This window comes from Podarcis tiliguerta, assembly GCF_965153285.1.
Source record: "Podarcis tiliguerta genome assembly, chromosome: 2".
Taxonomy (NCBI): Eukaryota; Metazoa; Chordata; class Lepidosauria; order Squamata; family Lacertidae; genus Podarcis; species Podarcis tiliguerta.
In genome coordinates, this window is record NC_139535.1 from 8,451,565 (window position 1) to 8,479,346 (window position 27,782).

Consider the following 27,782-nt stretch of genomic DNA (forward strand, 5'->3'; position numbering starts at 1 on the left):
TGCTACTTGAGAAAACATTCAGCAAATGCAAAGACCTGGGGACATTAAAAAAAAGAAAAGAAAAGAAAAAGATCACGTGGTTACTGAGTTTCTGAGTCATTTCCAGGAAGGGAAACTCCCAGTGCCTGAAAACAGAGAAAACGAAACTTAACTCGGGACTTTTGCCTGAGGGAGCCATGGCTGCTGCAGGGGGTCACATCCAGCGTCTCCGTGATGAAGCCACTTGCTCCATCTGCCTGGAATACTTCAAGGATCCAGTGACCATCCCAGAGTGTGGGCACAACTTCTGCCGATCCTGCTTGATCCAGTTCTGGGGGGAATCGGAGGCAGAGGCTTCCTGCCCTCAGTGCAGAAAAACAGTCCCGAGAAGGAGCCTCATCCCCAACCGGCAACTGGCTAACGTGGTAGAAATAGCCCAGAATCTCAGCCTTCAAGAGGGAAAGGAGGAAGGAGGGAAAGGAGGAGTCTGCGAGGATCACCAGGAGCCCCTGAAGCTCTTTTGCAAGGAGGATGAAGCCCCCATCTGTGTGGTTTGTGACAGATCCAAGGAGCACAAAAACCACGAGGTGATTCCTCTGAAGGAGGCTTTGGAGGAATACAAGGTAGGAGATCCCTGGATCTTGAGGGGGAGAAATAGCTGTGGATTTTTCTTGGGAGGTTTTCTTTTTAATTCTCAGGTCCAAAGTAGGCATGGCATGAATTGGTGGTTGTTTAGTACGGTAGAAGCAGCCCAGGGGAAGCCTGAGGGCTCCTGGGATGACTGGGAGGAGGGAGTTGAAGTTTTTCTCTCTGCCAGGGGGACAAAGGGATCTTCCCTGGAAATACTCACAGCAGCTTCAAAGATTTGAACTGGTACCATTGTAGGGAGAGAAAGGGTTAACCTCATCCGCATCTCCCAGCAAGGTTGCTTTGTACATATTTAGAACACTGCAAATGTAACTTGCACATACACAACTAAGTGCATGTCTCCTTTGGCCAGCAGGATGCCTCCTCAATGCCCTGCAAAGCAGAGAGCAGCAAGGGATCAGCTGCAGGGGGGGGGGGGCAGTGGCCTGGAATTGACCAGATGGTGCAGGATCCTCCCCCCAAGTAACTGTTGGAAGCAGATTTAGGAGTGGGGGGCTGGAAGCACCTACTGGTGGGGAGCACGCTTATTCTGGGGGTGCTGTGGGGCCTGTGCAATGAGGTTTTGGGGGGGTGTGCTGAGGATCTCCTCCCACCCCAAATGGCAAAGGGCTCAGTGGTTCAGAGTAGCATCTGCAAAGACAAGGGGGAAAGATGACTTTTCCATGATAATTCAGAATTGGACCTGTCCTATTATACTGTATATAAAAAATAAAATTCTCACTCTGGACCCTGCCTTAGCCCTTCCTCCTCCTCCTCCTCCTCTTCCCACGTCTCCCTGGGACCTCAAGATGAGAAGTCAGGCTAGAACTTTCCTCAGAGAAGTTCAAAGGAGCAAGCATGGCTGCCTTTGCTCTTCTCCAGACTAGAAAACTTTCCCATCCCACTTCTGCCGTGCTTTTCAGCCAGTGTGCTGTGGCACCTGGGGTGCCTTGAATGATGCTCAGGGGTGCTGCTGGCAACACTGGCCTCTGTCCCTCTTTCCTTCCCTCCCTCCTCGGATGCCATAGCTGCCTCCCAAAGGTTGCACAGCTGTTTGTTGCAGCAGCCCTGGCTACAAGCTCCGCTGGCGAATGGTGCCTCTGGGGCTGGCCAGGGGGTCTTGGCTGCCAGGAGCTGAGGGGCCTCGGAGGAAGCAAGCAAACTGGAGAGGGGCCCTTGCTGTGGAGAAGGGACAGACAAGTCCCTGTGGGGCAGCGTGAGGAGGCACCTCTCTTTGGGACAGCGGGGGCAGCTCAGAGAGAGCACTCCGCAAGGGAGGGTGTTTGAGAAAGGGTGAGGGGCTGCAAGTTCCGCAAGCAAGGGGGGACCTAACTGGGATCCTGAGCCCTCCCACAGGGACACCGCAGAAAGAAGGAAGTTGGTCCAGGAAGCCATGGACCCAAAAAGGTTGTACTTTTATTTCCTCTAGTAAACTACTTCGCTATTATAGCAAGGCCACTGGACCCAAGAAGCCGGTATAATATTCATCTCCTCTCTCTGTGTCTCAAGCAAACCTAAGTTTCCCTTTTTCTTTTCAGGGAGAGATCTGTCACCGCCTGGAGATTCTGAGGAAAGAGAGAGAGGAAATTCTGGCCTATCAAGCAGCCCTGGACAAGGAAAGCAAAGACCTCCTTGTAAGCGTCTCTCTTGTTACTAGTGAGGGAACCAGCACTTGAAGAGTCGAGTAAGGACTGAGGAGTAGTGGGGAAATCTGCCCATTTGAGCTTCTCCCCATTTCTCCTTTTTCCATATCAGTTTGTTTGTTTATTTATTATTATGAAAATGAATAAAATGCTAAGGTGGCTACATTCTTGTATAAATATTTTGATACGTACTTTATCCTCATAAATACATTTTTGTGAACATTACCTGGCTGAGTCAAAATAGCTAGAAAATGTTGGCTTTTTCGCAGTATAGTAGCGCAGAGAGCTTGCTGGGGAGAGCTTGCATTAAAAAGAAGGGACTCAAAAATAACTTAAACAAGGTTGTAATAAGACAAACAAAACCTCCTTAAACACTAAATACATCTACAAACAAACCAGACCCAACCACCAACCCAGCCCCAGGGTAAATGGCAGAGCTAGGTGCTGCCCCTTATATACTGCAGCCAATTCCCGAGACAGCTTAATCAATGCAACTCAGCAGCACCTGCTATGCTTCACAGCTGTAAGGCTAGATCTCGTTAGTTTGCTCTGGCCCTTGCTCTGGCCCCTTAAAGGTATACACATTGGGTGAAACAATGATGAACCTTTAGATTTAAAGAAACAGTTCAACATTTCCCCTGCGGTTCATCATTGTGGAACAAAAACATAAAGCATACTTTGTACATGTTTTTCATGTGTAACCTTTGGAAGTGCTTTAGTAAAAATGTCTGCAATTTGATTGTTACCTGGAATATATTCAAATACAACCATTTCATCAGCAATTAGTTTCTTTACAAACTGCAAACATAATCTTAAGACTCTAGTGCGCTGCGTATTGGTTTCTGAACATCATTGTAGCTTTTTGGCTCAAAAACCGCCTTATTGGCGTACACAGTATTAAAATGTTCATCTGCAAATTGTTGTGGCTTCTGCCTCTTTCTATCTGAACGTCTCAGTCCGGAAGGAGAGTCAGACTCCTCAGACTTAACAGGACTAAGTGAACTACTAGTTTCAGGTTGTAAACCATCATTGTCAGACTGAAGAGATGCCTGTAGGCTAAGTTCATGGTCAGAAAACTCAAGAGAATCTAACCTCCCCTTGGGTGCCTGTAACTTTAAATCATCAAACAAATTATCAGATTCAACAGGCTTTTTGTCTTCTCCCATTAATTCAGAAGCACCATTTCCTGCTGCTGCTGCTCCTGCTTCCTCTTCTTCCTCAATATCATTTATACCATCAGTATCTTGGAAAACAGCAACTCCATTCCAATTTACAGTTTGTATCATGCTTCTGGTAATATGAAATTTGCCAGTTGCTGGTATGTAAATTCTGTACGCCCCCTGCTGGTAGCCCATTAATTCCCTGAACACTACGCTCACCCAATTTCTGCTTAGCGGGATAATGCATAACTACATCTGAACCCCAAATGCGTAGGTATTTCAGATTAGGGCGTTTTTTAAACAGCTTCTCATAGGGGGTGACATCTAAACCAGAATGATAACTTTGATTTCTAACAAAGCAAAAAGCATTAAGCGCTTCAGCCCAAAAGTCTTTGGGCAAATTAGCATCATGCAGATAAGTTAACCCCTGTCTGCAGGTCACGCTGCGCAACTTCAACAAGCCCATTTTGCCAGGGACTTTGGGGGCAAGATAACTCATGAGTAGTCCCCTGCGCTTCCAGGAATTTCTCAAAATCCTCAGAAACAAATTCCCCACCCCGGTCAGAAAACAGGTTCTTAATTGGTTTGTTAAAGTGCGTTTTTACCCAGTTGCAAAAAACTTTGTACTTCTCAAAAGCTTGGGACTTTTCAGCTATTGCATAAGTCCAACAATATCTACTATACTGGTCTATCAGGGTAAGCCAGTACTTAGAACCTCCTAATGATGGTGGGAGTGGCCCAACTAAATCACAATGTACACGCTCAAATGGCTCAGTTACTTTCCTATCTGAGCACCTACCCTTGCGTGCAACCTTGATCTTATTTTTGTAACAGGATAGACATTGCATAAAGAATTTACATGGTTTTAAGTTGAGGCCATTAACAATATTCTTTGTCTTAATTACATCAGCAAAATTCAGGTGTCCCAGAATTCTGTGCGCCGCATGGACACACCTGGAATGTGGCCTTACATTCCTCAACCCCTGGCTTGACTGTGCTGCTCTGCAATTTATAGGTGATTGGGAGTAGGTGCGAAAATACAGTCTATATAAACCATCAGATTCCCGAGCATACAATAGACGTTTGTTCCCCTCAAAAAACTCACACATTGAATTTAAGAAACGTACAGTTATGCCTTGACGAGCAAAACACCTTACTGATAATAAATTGTCCACTGATGGGCAGTAAATGCAGTTCGCTATCGTAATGTTTAAAGAGTCAAGTTTAACCGTACCCCTGCCAAGCGACTGCAAGACTTGTGAATTGGCTAAATGTACATTACCAACTTCCTCTTCGAAAGAAATAAACAAGCTTCGATTGTTGCAGATATGCTGAGAAGCTCCTGAGTCGACAATAAGAGAATTCCACTTGGCACCTTTAATTTTACGACCTGTTGTCCGGGCATGAAGAGCTCGCGGCTCGTTTCTGTCTTTACGGTACGATGTCGGCTGCTGGGCTGACGACCGTGACTGACGAACAGAAACAGTCTTGGGAGTACTTTGCTTTCTTTTGGCTCTGCAGTCCTTTGCAAAATGTCCCTGCTTATTGCAGAACCAACAACGCTTGGCCACTTTAAATGCAGTCATATCACCACCAGCTTGCATGTGGCGTCCCTCATTACTTCCAGAAATAGGAGTGCTTATGGCACAAGCCTCCCTTCTGTCCAACTCGCCCATTAATCTTGCCGTTACCCCTTCCACAGTTAATTGTGCTGGTGGAACAGCAGATATCTGGCTAGCTATACCATCAAAGTCCTCATTAAGGGAACAAAGGATGGTGAAAACATACTGAATATCAGGTATCTCCATGTCCCTTCGAATTAATTCGCAGCGTATTGCCTCCAGACGTCTCAAGTGTGCTGCCAAATCACCACCAGGCTGCAACTTCGTCTGGTACAACTGCTTGAAATACGTCAATGCAGACGCTGACTCTTTTCTAACATGCACTGCTGCAAGACTGTCCCACATTTCTTTGGCAGTTTTCTTATTCCTTATATAGACTACTTGCTGGTCGCTGACTGCCAAATTAATTATCGCCCTGGCTTTCGCATCTCCTTTCGACCAAGCATTAGTCACAGGGTCAGGAGGGTCATCAGTTACATAGGTCCATACATCTCTAGAGGTCAAAAGCACCTCCACCCGAAAAGACCATAAACTATAGTTCTCATCTGTTAGCTGTGGGAAGACTAGAGCCTTCTCAATGTCTGGAACCCGGTCAACCATTCTGGAAACTCTTCCAGACCCACAAAACTACGCTAACAGGAGAAGGAGTTTTCAAACCTTTCTCAGAGTCCAAAAATATGCAGTCATCCACTCAGCAGCTGGGCCCATAACCAAAGATGTTGGCTTTTTTGCAGTATAGTAGCGCAGAGAGCTTGCTGGGGAGAGCTTGCATTAAAAAGAAGGGACTCAAAAATAACTTAAACAAGGTTTTAATAAGAAAAACAAAACCTCCTTAAACACTAAATACATCTACAAACAAACCAGACCCAACCACCAACCCAGCCCCAGGGTAAATGGCAGAGCTAGGTGCTGCCCCTTATATACTGCAGCCAATTCCCGACACAGCTTAATCAATGCAACTCAGCAGCACCTGCTATGCTTCACAGCTGTAAGGCTAGATCTCGTTAGTTTGCTCTGGCCCTTGCTCTGGCCCCTTAAAGGTATACACATTGGGTGAAACAATGATGAACCTTTAGATTTAAAGAAACAGTTCAACAGAAAACAAATGCTCCTTCCTTTAGGCTGTAGCTCTCTGCGAAATAGAAGTCAACAGAAACAGCAATGGAGAGGGCCTCCCTTCAAAATAAAGGTTCTTTAGTAACTGGAGGTTGGTTTCATGTCTCTGAAAAATCAGAAGTGTCCTCCCTGCGGAATTCTCACTATTCTCTTCCTGATGTTTTGAAGGCTGAGCAGCTTCCACACTCAGACCTCCTATTTTCTTGCAGAAATTAACAGAAACGGAGAGGCTGAAGACTGTGGAGAAGTTCAGAGAACTGCGCCAGTTCCTGGAAGAACAAGAAAAACGTCTGCTGACTCATGTGGAAGAGGTGGAGAAGGAGATTGCAGGGAGAAGGGATGAGCAGCTGGCCAGACTCTCCAGGAATCTCTCCTCTCTTGAGAGGATCATCCAGGAGATGGAGGAGAAGAGTCAGCAGCCAGCGAGTGAACTCCTGCAGGTAAGATGGTGGCAGGAACAGCCCAAGGCTTCAGGGAAAGGCTGCCTCTAATCCTTCATGTGCCCCTTTCATGTATGCAAAGGGTGCAGGGGCTGAGTTGATGGAGCCTCTGGTCAGGTTTGTAATGGACAGGAAGACCCAAGAGACCTGGGATGCTTAACTCACCTGAATGCAGACTAGAGATTCGTCTGTGTTCTTGATGGAACGGGAGCTGATCTTCTGCTCTTTGCTGATGCTTTGTCTCCGAATGCCTCTCAGCTGTGGGGGGCTTTGTCTGGGATGCGTTCAGGCCTCCTTCCGACATGAGCCAGTCTCTTGACCAAGCTTCTCTTCCCGTTTCCTTCACAACTTCTGGGTTGATCTCCTTCCCCATCGATACAGATGAGCCCAAAATGGTGCTCAGTCACAGTGACCAAAGAGCAAGACAGAGGGACTCATCCAGACTGCTGCTTGTCCCACCCCTTTCCTCCAAGGAAAAGCGGCTGTTTACTGCTGAATTAGAGCAAACCTCAGCCAGGTTTTCTCTGCATTGACGTTTGCTTTGATGTTGCACCAAGGAGCAGGTTTTTCCTGAGGGAAAGCGGCAGGGCAAAGACAAAACCACTTGGACCCGTGTTTTCTGGGCACAGGAAAAGCAGAAGTGTGGGTGAGCCCAAAGAAACACAGAGCTGTTTTATTACCCCTTTGGAGGCATTTTATGCTGCAGGTGCTTTTTAAATTTCCAGGTGGAATATAGCATTTGAAAATTGGGGACTTCAATGGAAGACAATTTGGGACAGTGCCCTGGTAGAATTATCCTGTAGGCTTACTTACGTCTGAATTGAACAATGCAAACTGGATTTAAGTTATTAAATTATAATCTAAGACTAGAGATGGTGTGAATTGTCTCTTGAACCCACAAATGTGAAATTCCCTAAAATGCTGGTGGGTTTTCATAAGGATTTTAAGCAAAAATGGCAAACTGATGTGGAAATGTGGAGATCTTGAAATCAGAACAGTTAATAATTTCACACTGGGAAAATAAAAGCTGTGAGAAACCAAAACTGGCTGATTCAGCCATTCCTACCCAAAACCTTGGCATGTGCCAGGCTGACTGACATCTGAGGGCCAGGCTGTTCCTCCACTCCAGGGTCTGAGGGGGTCTTCCTAGTGTGGCCTGTGGTGTGCAGTGAATTCCCTTCTCTTTTTCCCTCTAGGATGTGAGAAGGACCTTGCAGAGGTAAGTGGATCTGGCTCATTTCCATTAGCATCACTCTTTGAAGCTGAGCTGCAAGAACCTCAGACATGGCCCTCCAGGGGCTGCAGGGGGGAGACTGTAGGACTCCCTCCCTGCAGCACCTCACAGGTAAAAGTAGAGCCCCCTCTTCTGAACTTGTAGCCCCCCAATTCTCCCTCCAAGGTCAACTGCCTCCTCCCTCCCTCCCCACATCCCTTCACAAAGGGATGGGGGCTCTTTTCTTTCTCTTGCACTTTCTGTTCATGGACTTTGTGGTAATTTCAAACATCTAGAAGAGAAAGTGCCAAAGATGCTTGTGAAGAGCTTAGGATGTACCAACAGATTTCAATGTCCAACTAGAAGCCCCCCAACTCTGGTAACTCAGCCCCTTTGAGGCACTGAGGGAGGGAAGGTCTGTTGGTGTAGAATGGGTGGGTTCTTTTTCTTGGGAGCGTTTCCAGCATGAGAGGCTGAAGGTGGTCTTGAGTGGGGGGTGAAAGTCAGGTTGTTGATGCCTCTGAAGGGAGAGTCCAATTGGCCATGGAGTTGTGCCCTTCCTGGGTGAGAGAGGGGGAGAAGGGAGGGTGGAGGTTGTTTTCCTTGACCACTTGGCAGCTTTGGACATCACTCACATCCTCTGGAGAAGCTCAGGGAGGGAGGGATTGCAGGCATTCCACCTCAGGGGTTTGGTTCTTAAGTCCTGGGACCTTCCCAGAAAGTTGTTAGGGGGCAGCATCGTTGGAAGCCATGGGAGCCCTCCGGTGGTGTCCCTTGGGGTTACATCTTGTCCCTTGTGTTGTTTAGCATCCTTATGAAGCCACTGACCAGGGCTTGGAGGTGGGTGTCAAGAGATGAAGCTGAATCCTGAAAATTACCTGTTGCGAAATGAACTTTAACTTTGTTCATGTTATTGAGCTATTCTGCAATAATTAGGGAGAAGGGGCCACAATGGGGCCATTCACTGTTTTTCTTTTCACCAGATATGAGAAAAGAGAGAGTCCAGAGAAGCCACTGGCTTTCCCTCCAGAACTGAGGAACAGGATCTTGGAATCCTGTGATTTAAATCACCTTGTGGAGGATACAATGAAACAATGGAAAGGTAATGAAAACTGGCTGCCAGGATTTCACACTGGGAATTCTGTTACTTCTTCAGAACTGAACACGCCAGGCTCTTATTGCATGGAATTGAGTAACCCCAGGATACCTTCCTTCTTGGTGCTCCAGCCTTCATTTCCTGTCCCCCAGAATGGCCCATGTATATTGTGACGCTAGATCCTGTAAAGAAAGCCTGAACCAGAGTGTAGAGCAAAGTCAGGATTTTTTCCTCCCATGTGCATCTGTTTATAATTCTACGAAACCTCCTTTTCCTTGTGGTTCCCTGTCTGCACAATCTGGGGTTGTCCTTTTGGAGGTTCTCCTTCTCTGAACGGAGTCAAAGGGCATGAAGAAGCCCCCAGTTCCCCCTCTGCCTCCTGCTCAGGCTTGTTTCTCAGCCGTGGGGCCAAGGCCTGAGCCGTCTCCTCCTCAGACGTCCCCCTGCAGCTGCCATATCTAGGGCTTCAGCCTTCAAGATCTCCTGAGAGTTCCCCCATTGAGAGAGGAAGCAAGAGCACATGAGCCCCAAAGGGCACAATTATGCTTGTGAAGAACCTTAAAGATTTGTAGAAGGTTTGTGAGGAAGGACTTCCTTTTGCCTGAGAGCTCTGCCAATCCTTCCTCATCAAACTTTGCTTCTCCTTATGTCTCACAATTTTGGTTTTAATGATTCCCCCCACCACTTTACTTGGGGAAGATGTTAAGGCTGCCTCCATCTCCCCTCTGCCTCCTTTTACAGGATTCCTATTGTTCTGCCTCCCCTCCAGTCCTCCAATGTAGAGCCCAATTTCAGGGACAAAGTTCAGAGACCAGCAGGATTTATGCTGAATGTTTTTATTCTGCTATTTGTAAGCTTGCTTTATGATTGCTGTATTTTAAAGCTTTAGTTATTTTCATAGATTCTTCCTATGATTTTCTTGTTTCTACTATTTAATAATAATACTAGAATTTAAGGATGCTACATTATGAAGCGTTACTTTTGTACGGAGATTTATTTCAGGTGGAAGAGTGTTGCCCTTACACTTTATATCTTTTTGCTTCCTCAGATGCTGTGTTATACAAAAAACAGACTCAGAAAGGTAAATTTCCAGGGGAGGAACAATTTGACAGGAGGGATGGGGACGGATATTTCATGGGTGTTGAACCGTCTGTTCTGCAGACTTTGGGACCCCCTTCAATGGCATCACTCTGGGAAACAGTCCTCTAGAGGTGTTTGGGTTCCTTGTCTGTCCCATGAATGAACTGGGAGGGAGGTTGAAGGCTTGGCCTGGGGGCAGAGCTTGGCCCTGCGAAGAACCTGCACACCAGTCTGAGTTCCATTTCTGCCTATAGACCAGTGGTGGCAAACCTTTTAGGGACCGAGTGCCCAAACTGCAACCCAAAACCCACTTATTTATCGCTAAGTGTCAGAACAGCAATTTAACCTGAATAGTGAGGTTTTAATTTAGAAAAAAACAACTCACACATTAACAGTTTTGATCTTAAAAGAAATTCACAATAACAGAGCTTCAGAAAAGAAACAACTTTTTATTGAAAGGTAAAAGTTTGTATTTGGCAAGCTTTTGAACAATTAATGTGATTTTTGCTGTTGCATGCATGTTGATAATTTATCTAACCTTGGCTCATACTTTGTAAGTTTGAGAGCAACACATGCAGCACTCAAGTCATCTGTTAGTCTGTTTCTGGTGTCAGATTTTATGTAATTCAAAGCTGAAAACAGCTGCTCAGAAGCATAAGATGATCCAAACAAAGTAAGGAAAGCAATCCCAAGTACTTTCATTGATTTAAAATTATTTGGCAAATAATTCCACACGTTAAGGATTTCATTTTCAGAACTAACTGTGCTGTCTTTGGTCATTCTTTCTATCTTCTCAAGTGTTTCACGCAGGTCACAGAATTTATTTTTCCAGACAGACTATTATCCTGGTTTCCCCCTCAATTTTATAGATTTTGCTTTATTTCATAAAATTTATATACTGTTTGATTGTGGGGGAAAGCACAGAGCATTAGACTCAGGTCTAAGGCACCTGGCTAAACTAATCTGCAGCAGAGAATCCCAACAGAGCAGCATCTTAAGCTAGCCACATACTGCAAAAAAACCCTTCTCTTGTGGCTGAACTAAAAGGACGCTGGCTCAGCTACAAGATCTTGACAAAGGAGTCTGGGAGGGCTAGAGTTAACATCCCCCTGCCGTTAAGGAGAGTCCATATGTGCATGTTTAACAGTTTAATAATTTGTTCTGTGCACAAAGATGTGAACATGAGCCCAAATACTGTCATGTGGCAAGCAAGGGAGCAATATGTATTATTGTTATTTTGTTGTTGAAAATTAAGAAGATTGCTACTAGCAATACATCACAGCTTCGAAAGCCTACATAGAGTATTTCAAATGAGAGTTGTCAGTGATCCATGGTTAAAAGAAGAAGTTGGCAAATGTGTCCTCTTTTTTGCTCTTCAAAATAACCCTACACTTGCCTATCACGACTGTCTTAGCCCCTAACCTTTGAGTTATTCCCCCCTCCCTCAGGGAACTCGTCTTATGGTTTATATTAAATCCAAAAGAGAAGCATGGAATAAGCAGTCCTTTGTAAAATTGCCCTGCCACCTGCCTCCTCTTCCTTGGTGGCAAGGCCTAAACTTACAAGATGGCAGGGAGGAAGGCAAGGAATAAACAGGCTCTCCACTTAACACCATTTTCACTTGTGGGCACGAGGGCCCAGAACATGACTCCCCGCAAGGGGAGGCCTATATGTGGTTTTATGTTGTATTTTTATGCTGTGAACCACCCTGACCTATGGATGAAGGGCAGTAGGCAAATGTGAATAATAATAATAATAATAATAATAATAATAATAATAATAACGGGGGGTCCTCATCTCCCAGCCCAACCCAGAGGTCCCCGAAGGCCAATTCCCACAGAGTTTGTCAGAGGAAAACAGCTTCTCTCCTCTCCTGCCTCCTCCAATTCTCCTCTCTTTCCCCTTAGATAACACAGAAGAGATGAGTAAAAGGATTCCTGGGTGGTTTTTCCTCTTAGAAAATGCCTGGGTTGAGAGGAGGGCAGACACAATACACATCGAATATAAGAAAGTGAAGGGAACTGATTTAAAAACCATCAAGGAAGATATTTATTCTGATGAGAGTCTGCAAGGAGGAGTCTCAGTCTAGCATGCGATGCAAAGAAATCCCCTTGATCTGAAAGGGAATCTGGGGTTTTGGGGTGTTATTTATTTATCTATCTATCTGTCAGGATCTCTCTTTCTGTCTTTTGGCTGACTCTGCCTATTCTTCTCTTTCCCTCATCTTCTCCCCAACAGCAAATGTCACTCTGGATCCAGACACAGCCCATCCCAGCCTCATCCTGTCCAAGGATCAGAAAAGCGTGAGATTGGGAGACAAACGTCAAGCCCTGCCTGATAATCCTGAGAGATTCAGATGCTACTCTTGTGTGTTGGGACGTGAGGGATTCACAGCAGGCAGACATTTCTGGGAAGTCACTGTGGGAAGTGAGGGAGAATGGGCTCTGGGGGTCGCCAGGAAGTCTGTGAGGAGAAAGGGCCTCTTCCCCTTAAGGCCTGAGGAAGGGGTCTGGGCTGTGGGGAAGTTGGGAGGGAAGTACTGGGCCTGCACTTCCCCTCATTACTCTCCTCTGTCCCTGTTTTGGGAGCCCAGGAGGATCCGGGTGACTCTGGACTATGAAGGGGGACGTGTGTCTTTTTATGCTGCTGACTCAGGAGCCGAACTCTACACGTTCTCAGGAGCCTCGTTCTCTGGAGAGACCCTCCTCCCTTATTTTCATCTGTGGGGAAATTATAAAACCTACCTCAGTATCTCCTGAGGAGACTAAATCTGCCTCTCAGGCCCAGCAGGAGTTTCTCTCCAGACCAGAGTGACTGGCATAAAAACCATTTACTCGCCAAGAGCAGGTTGGGCAGTTTTCCAAGGGCCCTTTGAGAGGATTCAGTCCAGTCAAAATCAGCAGAAATAACCAAACAAAAATGGGTTGCTCTTGCTTTGCATTTTCTTTCCTTTCCCCAGAATTCCCTCTGCAGCTTCTTAAAGAGACAGTCACACTTTCAGGAGTCCTAATAAATTTTCTCACCGTCAATCTTGTTTTCCTTTTGAGATGTCTGATTTGGCAGAGGACGAGAGTCTTAATCCCAGGGTTGTGGGTCTGAGCCCCACGTTGGGCAAATGTTTCCTGCACTGCAGGGGGTGAGACTAGAGGACCCTCAGGGCCCCTCACATTTCTACAATTCTAGGAAAACTTCCTCTCCCCACAAGACCTTATGCAGCTGTGAAAATGCATGCATCATTGGATTAACAGAGGACTAAAAATGAACCCATGTCACGCAGGATAGCTTCTTTCTCTAGAGACCTCAGAGGGGAAGAAAACCACCTCACAGGGTGGTTGTTCTGGGGATTATAAGAGGAAGGGGGGGAACCTGGAGCTCCTTGGCGTAAAGGTGGGATATAAAGCACTCCATTGTGGGCCCCATTTTATGGAACTCCCTTCCAGGTTGCAGTCAGACAGGCCCTTCTCTCTGTTGAACTTACTGAAGACATCATCATCACCATCTCCACCATCATCCTAGCAGGCTTATTTTATATTTTCCACTCTTTGTCATTGTATGGAATACTTTGCACACTGCTTAGAGACAGTGGCGATCAAGCTGTATAGAAATGGTTGAGACAAATTAAACGGGGCTGGGAAGTTGCTCAGTGATGCAGCAAATGCACTCTGCACGTGCTCAGGTGTGGTCTAATCCTTAGCTCATCATTACATTCACCCTGCGCAAGGGAACACCCCAGGCCTGCCGCTAAGCGAGATGTCCACTTACCTTAGTCAGCCCAGCTTGGGCCACTTCCAGTCCCTCAGGAGGAAGCAAGGAACAGGGGTGAATTGGGAGCGTCGCTCCGTTGGCTGTGAGGGACAGAAGAGAGGAAGACGACTGGCTCAGGGACAGGGCACAAGCATTGCAAGATGATCCCGCTCTCCATCCCTGGCACCTCCAGTTAGAAAGCAGCCAGGTAGGCAGCAGATGATGGCAAAAGTCCTCTGCTGCAAGACCCCCTGAGAGATGCCATCAGTCAAGACTGGGAGCTGGCCAGGTCCTTATTTTCTGGCTTCTGGGGTGCTCCAAGCAGGAGCAGATACACATCTTGGGTGGCATTCAATGAAGCGTACGCCAACTGGAGGTTTAGGACTAGCACAAGGAGACTTTGCCCCCTTCCTCCCCTTCCTGCCCACCCAGATCTGCCAGGGAAGGTCAGGGGGAAACCCCAGAACAGATTTGGGGAGAGGGGGAGAACGTTCCACCGCACAAGGAAGGCTCTTCAGAGTCTCAGGAAAACAGGATGTCCATCCCATTCAAGTGCCAAGTTGACAGAAACAACGCACAGAGGGAGGTGTTCTGGGTGTCTGATCTCCAGTTAGGACATTCCCTCACCCTGGAGAATCCGCCAAAATCCTCTGGAAGACCTCCTCCCAATGCCTCCCTTTCCTGCAGGAGTTTTACCCAACAAACATTTAAAAATAAAGCCTTACCCAGCAAAATAATGTCCCCATTTCATTTCAGTGCTGTGGTGTCCATGTAGCTTTGTCTCTGGGAGTTGTCTGGTGAAGCCTCATCTGTCTCAAGGGGCCTGGTGGCTGTCCCCTGAGACGGCATCTGAAACAGGGAGGATGTCAACGCTGCCCTAAGCCAAAGTCCTTCAGCTGCAGTCTAGTTCCCCTACCTATTGGAATGGCTTGTGCAAAAGACGGCGCAGAATGTTGACATGCTTGTGGGGGCAAACGACCGCCAGTGCTGATCACCCTGCTAGCGAGATTCCCACAGGCTACCAGTCAGCTCCTGGGCCAAGTTCAAGGTCCCATATACCAAAAACCAGAGAGGGGCTTATGCCTTATACACCACTAGATCCCTGCAGTCTGTGGGAGTGTCACTTCTGCACATCCCCAAGATCTCAGAAGCCCTTTTGCACGGCGACTCTGAGCAGGGCCTTGAGAGTGGCTGCCCCTCTTCTCTGGAATATCGTTCCTGTCAAGAGGTGACAGGCGCCCACTCTCTGCACTTTCTGGAGACATTTTTGCTCCAACAGGCTGGATAAATGGCTTTTTAGCACAAGGGTCCACTTGTTATGGTTTGAAACAGTGCTTTTTTCTAAAAGTTGTTTAGATGTCCTCTCATTTCCCTACACATATTAAAATACTGCCCCTCAATGAGGCCAAACTTAGATTCACAAAATGTTTAGGGGTATGCGTACCCCTGCACCCCCCAGAAAGAAGTACTGGTTTTAAATGTATTTGCTGTTCTTGTGATTTAAAACTGTTTTCAACTGTGTGTAAATTGCCTTGAAACAGTGCTTTAGTGTTTTAGTGATGGTAATAATAATGATGGTATTCTTGGCAGATTCCTGTAGCCCAGATACTTCCAGTGGCTCCCAAATTTGAGGGGGGGGGCATTGCCTCTTTTGGTTCTATAAATGCAACCCCTCCGCCCCCTACCCTACCCTATAAAAAGCCCATAAAAAGGTTGGCAAGACTCAAAGCGTCTCTTTCAATATGAAGTTCTTTGCCAGCATGCTAAAAACGGATAAAGTTAGAATCAGCAACTAGACTTTTAGGGCTTCACGGAATCAGGTCCCCATTGTCAGAATACACCTGGGGGCACACGCAGCCCCCAGGATGGGAAAAGCCTCTCCGGGCGTCTTCCTGATGCACCGCAGCCCCGGGACGTTCTCAAATATTAATGGTGCAAGAGAATATGTGCAGAGTATAGCAGAAACGATTGTGGAGCATGAGTGTAGCATTCTAAGCACTTCTTAAGCAATAGATACAGGACCAAGCAACCATGGCGTCCTCTCAGTTCTTCTCCAAGGCTGGGGGGGAGAGGAACAATACAGAAGTACAGTACAGCGTAAGAGGTAAGACTGACTTCCGTTCTCACACTTTCCAAGCCTAGAAAGTAAACACAGACATGTGATATAGCAATCCCACATCCAGCAATGGAGGAGTGAGATGCTAACACCCCTTGCTAAATCAAAACTCCCGTCCATTTAGGGCAGCAGCGGACTTTCTCCAATTAAAAAATGACAAGGAAGCCTATGAATGAAAATGTTACAGTATGAATCCCACAACTTACTAGACACCTGTGTGTTTCTGTTTGTGTGTCAAAAGCATGGGAAGCAATCCAGGAGCATTCACTCCTCATAGCTGCCAACGTTTCCCTTTTTTAAAAGAGAAATTCCCTTATTCCGAATAGGATTCCTCGCAAGAAAAGGGAAAAAGTGGACAGCTATCTCACTGCTACTTGAGAAAACATTCAGGAACTGCAAAGAGCTTTTTAAAAGATCACGTGGTGACTGAGTTTCTGAGTCACTTCCGGGAAGTGAAACTCCCAGGGGGTGAAAACTGAGAAAACGAAACTGAGGGAGCCATGGCTGCTGCAGGGGGTCCCATCCAGAATCTTTCTGACGAAGCCACGTGCTCCATCTGCCTGGATTACTTCAAGGATCCAGTGACCATCGCAGAGTGTGGGCACAACTTCTGCCGATCCTGCCTGATCCTGTTCTGGGGGGAATCGGAGGCAGAGGCTTCCTGCCCTCACTGCAGAAAAAGAGTCCAGAGAAGGAGCCTCATCTCCAACCGGCAACTGGCTAATATGGTAGAAATAGCGAAGAATCTCAGCCTTCAAGAGGGAAAGGAGGAAGGAGGGAAAGGAGGAGTCTGCGAGAAGCACCAGGAGCTCCTGAAGCTCTTTTGCAAGGAGGATGAAGCCCCCATCTGCCTGGTGTGCGACAGATCCAAGGAGCACAAAAACCACGAGGTGATTCCTCTGGAGGAGGCTTCCAAGGAATACAAGGTAGGAGATCTCTGGATCTGGAGGGGGAGAAATAGCTGTGGATTCTTCTTGGGAGGTTTTCTTTTTACTTCTCAGGTCCAAAGTAGGCATGGCATGAATTGGTGGTTGTTTATTATGTAAAAAGCAGCCAAGGTAGAATCATAGAATCATAGAATCATAGAGTTGGAAGAGACCACAAGGGCCATCGAGTCCAACCCCCTGCCAAGCAGGAAACACCATCAGAGCACTCCTGACATATGGTTGTCAAGCCCCTGCTTAAAGACCTCCAAAGAAGGAGACTCCACCACACTCCTTGGCAGCAAATTCCACTGTCGAACAGCTCTTACTGTCAGGAAGTTCTTCCTAATGTTTAGGTGGAATCTTCTTTCTTGTAGTTTGGATCCATTGCTCCGTGTCCGCTTCTCTGGAGCAGCAGAAAACAACCTTTCTCCTTCCTCCATGTGACATCCCTTCATATATTTGAACATGGCTATCATATCCCCCCTTAACCTCCTCTTCTCCAGGCTAAACATGCCCAGCTCCCTTAGCCGTTCCTCATAAGGCATCGTTTCCAGGCCTTGGACCATTTTGGTTGCCCTCCTCTGGACACGTTCCAGTTTGTCAGTGTCCTTCTTGAACTGTGGGGCCCAGAACTGGACACAGTACTCCAGGTGAGGTCTGACCAGAGCAGAATACAGTGGCACTATTACTTCCCTTGATCTAGATGCTATACTCCTATTGATGCAGCCCAGAATTGCACTGGCTTTTTTAGCTGCCGCGTCACACTGTTGGCTCATGTCAAGTTTGTGGTCAACCAAGACTCCTAGATCCTTTTCACATGTACTGCTCTCAAGCCAGGTGTCACCCATCTTGTATTTGTGCCTCTCATTTTTTTTGCCCAAGTGTAATACTTTACATTTCTCCCTGTTAAAATTCATCTTGTTTGTTTTGGCCCAGTTCTCTAATCTGTCAAGGTCATTTTGAAGTGTGATCCTGTCCTCTGGGGTGTTAGCCACCCCTCCCAGTTTGGTGTCATCTGCAAATTTGATCAGGATGCCCTTGAGTCCATCCTCCAAGTCGTTGATAAAGATGTTGAATAAGACCGGGCCCAAGACAGAACCCTGTGGCACCCCACTAGTCACTCTTCTCCAGGATGAAGAGGAACCATTGATGAGCACCCTTTGGGTCCGGTCAGTCAGCCAGTTACAAATCCACTGAGTGGTAGCATAGTCAAGACCACATTTTACCAGCTTCTTTACAAGAATATCATGGGGCACCTTGTCAAATGCCTTGCTGAAATCAAGGTAGGCTACATCCACTGCGTTCCCTTCATCTACCAGGCTTGTAATTCTGTCATAAAACGAGATCAGGTTAGTCTGACATGACTTATTTTTCAGAAATCCATGCTGACTATTGGTGATCACAGCATTCCTTTCTAGGTGCTCACAGACTGTTTGCTTAATGATCTGCTCCAGAATCTTCCCTGGTATTGATGTCAGACTGACTGGGCGGTAATTATTTGGGTCCTCTCTTTTCCCCTTTTTGAAAATAGGGACAACATTTGCCCTCCTCCAGTCTGCCGGGACTTCGCCTGTTCTCCAGGAATTCTCAAAGATGACTGCCAGTGGTTCTGAGATCACATCTGCCAGTTCTTTTAATACTCTTGGATGCAGTTCATCTGGCCCTGGAGACTTGAATACATCTAAACTAGCCAAGTATTCTTGTACTATCTCCTTAGTTATTCTGGGCTGTGTTTTCTCTGTTGAATCATTTCCTCCAAATTCTTCAGGTCGGGCATTGTTTTCTTTATCGGAGAAGACTGAGGCAAAGAAGGCATTTAGGAGTTCAGCCCTTTCTGTGTCCCCTGTTTGCATTTCTCCATCTTCTCCTCTAAGTGACCCCACTGTTTCTTTGTTCCTCCTTTTGCTACGAACATACCCATAAAAGCCTTTTTTGTTGCTTTTAACCTCTCTAGCAAGCCTGAGTTCATTCTGTGCCTTAGCTTTTCTGACTTTGTGTCTACATGTGGTGGCTATTTGTTTGAATTCCTCTTTGGTGGTTTCCCCCCTTTTCCATTTTTTGTACACATCCTTTTTTAATCTTAACTCAGTTAGAAGTTCTTTAGATAGCCACCCTGGCTTCTTTAGGCACCTTCCATGTTTCCGTCTCATTGGTATTGCCTGAAGTTGTGCTTTTACTATCTCCCTCTTAACAAACTCCCAGCCATCATGAACTCCCTTTCCTTTTAGTATTACTGTCCATGGGATCTCACCCAGCACTTCCCTAAGTTTTATGAAGTCGGCTTTCTTAAAGTCAAGAAATTGAGTCCTAGTATGCTTGGCTGCTCCTTTCCGCTGTATAGTAAACTTCAGAAGAGCATGATCACTCGCGCCTAATGATCCTTCCACTTCTACCCCACTAACCAGGTCATCAGCATTGGTTAGGACCAGATCTAAAATGGCTGTTCCTCTTGTTGCTTCTCCCACTTTCTGGACAATGAAGTTGTCTGCAAGGCCAGTGAGGAATCTGTTTGACCTTATGCTCTTGGCTGAGTTTGACATCCAACAAATATCCGGGTAATTGAAGTCCCCCATTACTACTATCTCCCTTCCTTTTGCATGCTTGGCCATCTGTTCCAGGAAGGAATCATCTATGTCCTCCGTTTGGCTTGGGGATCTATGGTAAACTCCCACAATGAGGTCTCTGTTATTCTTCTCTCCCTTAATTTTGACCCAAATGCTCTCACTTTGGCTTTGAGGTTCTAAATCTTGGATCTCTTCACAGGTATACACATCCCTGACATATAATGCCACTCCTCCTCCTTTCTTGTCTGGTCTGTTTCTCTGAAATAGATTGTATCCCTCCATTATTACATTCCAATCGTGGGACTTATCCCACCAGGTTTCAGTGATGCCTATTATGTCATATTTAGTTTGCTGTACCAAGAGCTCAAGCTCATCTTGTTTATTTCCCATGCTTTGTGCATTAGTGTACAGACATTGAAGTCCATTAATCATTCCCCCGTGTCTCTTATTTAAGGATTTTTTCCTCCCACCACCAGGTCTGCGTGCTGTTTGCTCCATTTGGTCTATGACATTTGGATGATCATCTTCATCAGTTGATAGACTCCTACCTTCAGGAGCACTGTCTCCCTCCCCCACATTAGTCAGTTTAAAGCCCTCCTGATGAGGTTTCTGAGATTTTTGGCAAAAACATTCCTCCCAACCGTTGTGAGGTGCAGCCCATCGCTTGCCAGAAGTCCATCTTCCAGAAACTGCAGTCCGTGATCGAAGAATCCAAACCGTTCCTGTTTACACCATTTGCGAAGCCAGCTGTTCACTTCCACTATTTTTCCCTCTCTCCCTGGGCCACGTCGTTCAACTGGGAGGACAGATGAGATGACAATTTGTGCATTTAATTGTTTCAATTTCCTGCCCAGAGCCTCGTAGTCTCTTTTGATCTTCTGGAGGCTATTGCTTGCAGTGTCATTGGTTCCCACATGAACCAAGAGGAAGGGGTATTTGTCAGTGGGTTTTATGATTCCTTGCACTCGTTCAGTTACATCTTGGATCTTAGCCCCGGGGAGACAGCACACTTCCCGAGACATCTTGTCAGGCCCACAGATCACTGCTTCTGTTCCCCTCAGTAGGGAATCCCCTATCACCACTACACGCCTCCTCTTAGGTTTGGTCGGGGTTCTTCCATGAAGCCTGAGGGCTCCTGGGATGACTGAGAAGAGGGAGTTGAAGTCTTTGTCTCTTCCAGGGGGACAAAGGGAGCTCCCTTGATATCCCTGAGAAGCATCTGCAAAGACTAGATGGAAGTCTGTAAGCAAAGGGTGACCTAACTGGGTCCCTGAGCCCCACAGGGATGCCACAGAAAAAAGGTAGCTGGTCCAGGCAGCCATGGACCCAAAAAGGTTGAAAACCTCTGGACTTTTATTTCCTCCAGTAAACTACTTTGCTATTATAGCAAGGCCACTGGGCGCAAGAAGCCAGCATACTATTCACCTCCTCTCTGTGTGTCTCAATCAAACCTGAGTTTTTCCTTTTCTCTTTAGGCAGAGATCTGTAGCCGCCTGGAGATTCTGAGGAAAGAGAGAGGGGAAATTCTGGCCTATCAAGCAGCCCTGGACAAGGAAAGCAAAGACCTCCTGGTAAGTGTCTCTCTTGTTACTAGGGAGGGAACCAGCACTTGAAGAGTCGAGTCAGGACTGAGGAGGGGTGGGGAAATCTGCCCATTTGAGCTTCTCCCCATTTCTCCTTTTCCATATCAGTTTGTTTGTTTGCTTATTATTATTATGAAAATGAATAAAATGCTAAGGTTAATAATGCTACCTTCTTGTATAAATATTTTGATACGTGTATAAATATTTGATACGTACTTGTATAAATATTTTGATACGTACTTTACCCTCATAAATACATTTTTGTGAACGTTACCTGGCTGGGTCAACCTTGAAAAATTCTGAGGTGTGAATTTCAAAAGATTGCTCTGTTTCAGTCTCCATATTTCAGTCTCCATCACCTTTCAATGCAGCTAAATTGAGTTTATTTCCCCTTGTCATTTATTATGTGAATAGCAGTGAAGGAGAAGCCTGAGGATTTGTGAGCTGAGAGGGTGGAAGTGGTTCAATTCAAATCCTGATTTACCATAAATATTACCAAAGAGTTGTCTTTCTAAATGTGCGCTCTTGTTCATTTTTAGGAAACTCAGGCTATTTTGAACCTTTAAAGAAAACAGGGGAGCTCTGGGGATGAACTCTACACTGTCCTCCTCCTCCTGTTTCTGCAGTTTTCCTACACCTAAATGGCACCAGCCTAAGCTGAGGGGTGTTTTATGTCCCTGGGTGATCTCTGAACAACTCTGAACTCTGGTTATGCCATGCCCCAAAACATGCAGGGAACATCCATGGCTAGGAAAATGCTCCTTCCTTTAGGCTGTAGCTCTCTGCAAAATAGAAGTCAACAGAAACAGCAATGGAGAGGGCCTCCCCTCAAAATAAAGGTTTACTTCTTTAGCCACTAGAGGTTTCATGTCTATGAAAAATCAGAAGTGTCCTCCCTGTGGAATTCTCACAATTCTCTTCCTGACGTTTTGAAGGCTGAGCACCTTCCACACTCAGACCTCCTCTTTTCTTGCAGAAATTAACAGAAACGGAGAGGCTGAAGACTGTGGAGAAGTACAGAGAACTGCACCAGTTTCTGGAAGAACAAGAAAAACGTCTGCTGACTCACGTGGAAGAGGTGGAGAAGGAGATTGCAGGGAGAAGGGATGAGCAGCTGGCCAGACTCTCCAGGAATCTCTCCTCTCTTGAGAGGACCATCCAGGAGATGGAGGAGAAGAGTCAGCAGCCAGCGAGTCAACTCCTGCAGGTAAGATGGTGGCAGGAACAGCCCAAGGCTCCAGGAAATGGCTGCCCCTTTCATGTATGCAAGGAGTGCAGGGGCTGAGTTGATGGAGCCTCTAGTCAGGTTGTAATGGACAGGAAAACCCAAGAGACCTGGGAAGCTTAACTCACCTGAATGCAGACTAGAGATTCGTCTGTGTTCTTGATGGAACAGGAGCTGATCTTCTGCTCTTTGCTGATGCTTTGTCTCCGAATGCCCTTCAGCTGTGATGCTGAAATGTGAACAACTTGATACTGGAAAAATTCATAATTTCAGAATGGAAAAATAAAAGCTGTGAGAAACCAAAACTGGCTGATTCCGCCATCCCTACCCAAAACCTTGGCGTGTGCCAGGCAGACTGACATCCGAGGGGCAGGGTCTGAGGGGGTCTTCCTAGTGTGGCCTGTGGTGTGCAGTGAATTCCCTTCTCTTTTCCCCTCTAGGATGTGAGAAGGACCTTGCAGAGGTAAGTGGATCTGGCTCATTTCCATTAGCATCACTCTTTGAAGCTGAGATGCCAGAACCTCAGACATGGCCCTCCAGGGGCTGCAGGGGGAGACCGTAGGACTCACTCCCTGCAGCACCTCACAGGTGAAAGTAGAGCCCCCTCTTCTGAACTTGTAGCCCCCCAATTCTCCCTCCAAGGTCAACTGCCTCCTCCCTCCCTCCCCACATCCCTTCACAAAGGGATGGGGGCTCTTTTCTTTCTCTTGCACTTTCTGTCCATGGACTTTGTGGTAATTTCAAACATCTAGAAGAGAAAGTGCCAAAGATGCTTGGGAAGAGCTTAGGATGTACCAACAGATTTCAGTGTCCAAGTAGCATCTTGTCCAAGTAGCAGCCACCCAACTCTTGGCAGCTTTGGACATCACTCACATCCTCTGGAGACGCTCAGGGAGGGAGGGATTGCAGGCATTCCACCTCAGGGGTTTGGTTCTTAAGTCCTGGGACCTTCCCAGAAAGTTGTTAGGGGGCAGCATTGTGTGAAGCCATGGGAGTCCTCCGGTGGTGTCACTTTGGGTTACATTTTGTCCTTTGTGCTGTTTAGCATCCTTACGAAGCCACTGACAGCTGTCCTCAGGGGTTTTGGACTGAGGTCTCATCTGTGGTGGAAATAAACCTGTTGGGAAATAAACTTCCACTTTGTTCATGTTATTGAAATCACCTGCAATAATTAGGGAGATGGGGCCACAATGGGGCCATTCACTGTTTTTCTTTTCACCAGGTATGAGGAGAGAGAGAGGCCAGAGAAGCCACTGGCTTTCCCTCCAGAGCTGAGGAACAGGATCTTGGAATCCTGTGATCTAAATCACCTTGTGGAGAATACAATGAAACAATGGAAAGGTAATGAAAAATGGCTGCCAGGATTTCACACTGGGAATTCTGTTACTTCTTCAGAACTGAACATGCCAGGCTCTTATTGCATGGAATTGAGTAACCCCAGGATACCTTCCTTCTTGGTGCTCCAGCCTTCATTTCCTGTCCCCCAGAATGGCCCATGTATATTGTGACGCTGGATCCTGTAAAGAAATCCTGAACCAGAGTGTAGAGCAAAGTCAGGATTTTTTCCTCCCATGTGCATCTGTTTACAGTTATATGAAACCTCCTTTTCCTTGTGGTTCCCTGTCTGCACAATCTGGGGTTGTCCTTTGGAGGTTCTCCTTCTCTGAACGGAGTCAAAGGGCATTAAGAAGCCCCCAGTCAAAGGGCATTAAGAAGCCTGAGAGCCAGTGTGGTGTAGTGGTTAAGAGCGGTAGTCTCGTAATCTGGCGAACCGGGTTTGCTTCCCCGCTCCTCCACATGGAGCTGCTGGGTGACCTTGGGCCAGTCACACTTCTCTGAAGTCTCTCAGCCCCACTCACCTCACAGAGTGTTTGTTGTGGGGGAGGAAGGGAAAGGAGAATGTTAGCCGCTTTGAGACTCCTTAAAGGGAGTGAAAGGCGGGATATCAAATCCAAACTCTTCTTCTTCTTCTTCTTCTTCTTCCCAGTTCCCCCTCTGCCTCCTGCTCAGGCTTCTTTCTCAGCTGTGGGGCCAAGGCCTGAGCTGTCTCCTCCTCAGACATCCCCCTGCAGCTGCCATATCTAGGGCTTCAGCCTTCAAGATCTTCTGAGAGTTCCCACATTGAGGATGGAAGCAAGAGCACATGAGCCCCAAAGGGCACAATTATGCTTGTTAACAATCTGAAATATTTGTAGAAGGTTTGTGAGGAAGGGTTTCCTTTTGCCTGAGAGCTCTGTCAATCCTTCCTCATCAAACTTTGCTTCTCCTTATGTCTCACAATTTTGGTTTTAATGATTCCCCCCACCACTTTACTTGAGGAAGATGTTAAGGCTGCCTCCATCTCCCCTCTGCCTCCTTTTACGGGATTCCTATTGCTCTGCCTCCCCTCCAGTCCAAGAATGTAGAGCCCAATTTAGGGACAAAGTTCAGAGATGAGCAGGATTCATGCTGAATGTTTTTATTCTGCTGTTTCTAAGCTTGCTTTATGATTGCTTTGTTTTAAAGCTTTATTTATTTTCACAAATTTTCTTGTTTTTACTTATTTTTTGTACTATTTAATAATTATACTAGAATTTGAGGATGCTATGTTATGAAGTGTTACTTTTGTATGGAGATTTATCTCAGGTGGAAGAGTGTTGCCCTTGCACTTTATATCTTTCTGCTTCCTCAGATGCTCTGCTATTCAGTGAACAGATTCAGAAAGGTAAATTTCCAGGGGAGGAACAATTTGACAGGAGGGATGGGGACGGATATTTCATGGGTGTTGAACCGTCTGTTCTGCAGACTTTGGGACCCCCTTCAATGGCGTCACTCTGGGAAACAGTCCTCTAGAGGTGTTTGGGTTCCTTGTCTGTCCCATGAATGAACTGGGAGGGAGGTTGAAGGCTTGGCCTGGGGGCAGAGCTTGTCCCTGCGAAGAACCTGCACACCAGTCAGAGTTCCATTCCCGCCTATAGACCAGTGGTGGCAAACCTTTTAGGGACCCAGTGCCCAAACTGCATCAAACGACCCACTTATTTATCGCTAAGTGCCAACACGGCAATTTAACCTGAATACTGAGGTTTTAGTTTAGAAAAAAAACAACTCATACATTAACACCTTTGGTATTAAAAGAAAAACACAGTAACAGAGCTTTCAATGAAACAAACAACTTTTTATTAAAAGGTAAAAATTTGTATTTGGCATGCTTTTGAACAATTAATGTGATTTTTGCTGTTGTATGCATGTTGATATTTTGTCTAACATTGGCTCATACTTTGTAAGTTTGAGAGCAACACATGCATCACTCAAGTCATCTGTTAGTCTGTTTCTGGTGTCAGATTTGGTATAATTCAAAGCTGAAAACAGCTGCTCACAAGCATAAGATGATCCAAACAAAGTAAGGAAAGCAATCCCAAGTACTCTGATTGATTAAAAATTATTTGGCAGACCATTGCACACTAGGGACGCGGGTGGCGCTGTGGGTAAAACCTCAGTGCCTAGGACTTGCTGATCGTATGGGCGGCGGTTTGAATCCCCGCAGCGGGGTGAGCTCCTGTCTTTCGGTCCCAGCTCCTGCCCACCTAGCAGTTCAAAAGCACCCCTAAGTGCAAGTAGATAAATAGGTACCGCTTTATAGCGGGAAGGTAAACGGTGTTTCCGTGTGCTGCGCTGGTGCCGGCTCGTCAGAGCAGCTTTGTCACGCTGGCCACGTGACCCAGAAGTGTCTCCGGACAGCGCTGGCTCCCGGCCTCTTAAGTGAGATGGGCGCACAACCCTAGAGTCGGACGCGACTGGCCCGTACGGGCAGGGGTACCTTTACCTTTATTGCACACTAAGGATCTCATTTTCAGAACTAACTGTGCTGTCTTTTGTCATTCTTTCTATCTTCTCAAGTGTTTCACGCAGGTCACAGAATTTATTTTTCCAGACAGACTATTATCCTGGTTTCCCCCTCAATTTTATAGGTTGAGAGGAGGGCAGGCACAATACACATCGAATATAAGAAAGTGAAGGAAACTGATTTAAAAACCAACAAGGAATATATTTATTCTGATGAGAGTCTGCAAGGAGGAGTCTCAGTCTAGCATGTGACGCAAAGAATCCTCTTGATCTGAAAGGGAATCTGGGGTTTTTGGTTGTTGTTTTTTTTTTATCAAGCTGTCCGTTTCTGTCTCTCAGCTGACTCTGCCTATTCTTCTTTTTCCCTCATCTTTTCCCCAACAGCAAATGTCACTCTGGATCCAGACACAGCCCATCCCAGCCTCATCCTGTCCAAGGATGGGAAAAGCATAAGATTGGGAGACGAACATCAAGCCCTGCCTGATAATCCCGAGAGATTCAGTGACTGGCCTTGTGTGTTGGGACCTGAGGGATTCACAGCAGGCGGACATTTCTGGGAAGTCACTGCGAGAAGTGGGGAATGGTGGGGTTTGGGGGTTGCCAGGGAGTCTGTGGAGAGAAAGGACTATTTCAACTTCAATCCTGAGACAGGGGTCTGGGCTGTGGGGATGTGGGGAGGGGAGTACTGGGCCTGGACATCCCCAGATGACACTCCTCTGTCCCTGTTTTGGGAGCCCAGGAGGATCCAGGTGACTCTGGACTATGAAGGGGGACGTGTGTCTTTTTCTGACGCTGACTCAGGAGCCGAACTCTACACGTTCTCAGGAGCCTCGTTCTCTGGAGAGACCCTCCTGCCTTATTTTCTTCTGTGGGGAAATGAAGCCCACCTCATTATCTCCTGAGGAGACTAAATCTGCCTCTCTGGCCCAGCAGGAGTTTCTCTCCAGACCAGAGTGACTGACATAAAAAAGATTTACCCTCTTAATACCCCGGGTTGTGGGTCTGAGCCCCACGTTGGGCAAATGTTTCCTGCACTGCAGGGGGTGGGACTAGAGGACCCTCAGGGCCCCTCACATTTCTGCAATTCTAGGAAACCTTCCTCTCCCCACAAGACCTTATGCAGCTGTGCATCATTGGATTAATAGGGAACTAAAAATGAACCCCTTGACCCATGTCACACAGGATAGCTTCTTGCTCTGGAGACCTCAGACGGGAAGAAAATCTAAAAGAAATTGAACAAGGCGTCAGCTTCAAATATCCTCTGCAAATAGAGCCTCACCTTCTTTACACTTGGTCAGAAATAAACCCCATTGCATTGAGTGGGGCTTCTGCCCTGTTATAAATGTGTTTAGGGTTGATGCATTGACGTTCCTTATTTACAAGCTGGATTCTGTACTGCATATCGGGGGCATCAAATGGGGTGTCCTCTGGATAGTGCTGGACTCTTAATCTAAGGGTCACCAGCTGGAGCACCATTTTGGGCAAAAGATTCCTGCATTGGGGGCCATCTCTGCCTCCAGTGGCAGTGAGTTCCATAGTTCAATTATCTGCTGCACAATGAAATGCTTTTATCTGTCCTGGGTAGGACAACATTCAGCTTTCTTGGAGGGCCACGAATTCTAGTGCTATGAGGATCTGCAATGTGGAGATAATGTGCCCCTGCCTCCCTCATGGGGACCAGAGCAGAGGGTGGGCAGTTTGTCCACCCGTGCAGTTCGCCCCGGGTGTCATCACTGAGAAGGGTGACAAAATGCCAGCTGCTCCCCCTGCCCGTCCATGTCCCGCCCTCGCTCGGGTGCTGTGTGTGTGTCTGTGTGGCCGTCCTC

General features: G+C 46.6%; 2 protein-coding genes and 1 pseudogene across 3 annotated transcripts in view; all 3 read left to right on the top strand.

The window, feature by feature from the left end:
* Positions 1 to 23: 23 nt before the first annotated feature.
* Positions 24 to 27,782, top strand: part of LOC310670590 (zinc finger protein RFP-like) — a 68,626-nt pseudogene continuing 40,867 nt past the window's right edge. The window contains exon 1 of the transcript XR_014515467.1: positions 24 to 602. The product of XR_014515467.1 is annotated as a zinc finger protein RFP-like (transcript). The remainder of the gene's footprint in view (positions 603 to 27,782) is intronic.
* LOC310670990 (butyrophilin subfamily 1 member A1-like) lies at positions 6,503 to 13,005 on the top strand. Its single transcript, XM_083426889.1, has 4 exons — positions 6,503 to 6,587; positions 8,784 to 8,902; positions 9,945 to 9,977; positions 12,215 to 13,005. The coding sequence occupies exons 2-4, from the start codon at positions 8,887 to 8,889 to the stop codon at positions 12,733 to 12,735; spliced, it is 570 nt and encodes a 189-aa protein (XP_083283015.1). The 5' UTR covers positions 6,503 to 6,587; positions 8,784 to 8,886; the 3' UTR covers positions 12,736 to 13,005.
* On the top strand, positions 16,254 to 27,312 carry LOC310670587 (zinc finger protein RFP-like). Its single transcript, XM_083426154.1, has 7 exons — positions 16,254 to 16,762; positions 20,802 to 20,897; positions 21,886 to 22,116; positions 22,575 to 22,597; positions 23,357 to 23,475; positions 24,806 to 24,838; positions 26,341 to 27,312. Exons 1-7 carry the CDS (start codon positions 16,337 to 16,339, stop codon positions 26,856 to 26,858), a joined length of 1,446 nt encoding a protein of 481 aa, XP_083282280.1. The 5' UTR covers positions 16,254 to 16,336; the 3' UTR covers positions 26,859 to 27,312.

Coding starts and splice junctions, on each gene's coding strand:
- LOC310670990 (XM_083426889.1), top strand. Junction 9,978..12,214: donor CAAAAAACAGACTCAGAAAG/GTAAATTTCCAG, acceptor TCTCCCCAACAG/CAAATGTCACTCTGGATCCA.
- LOC310670587 (XM_083426154.1), top strand. CDS start 16,337: ATGGCTGCTGCAGGGGGTCCCATCCAGAATCTTTCTGACGAAGCCACG. Junction 16,763..20,801: donor AGGCTTCCAAGGAATACAAG/GTAGGAGATCTC, acceptor TTTTCTCTTTAG/GCAGAGATCTGTAGCCGCCT. Junction 22,598..23,356: donor GTGAGAAGGACCTTGCAGAG/GTAAGTGGATCT, acceptor TCTTTTCACCAG/GTATGAGGAGAGAGAGAGGC.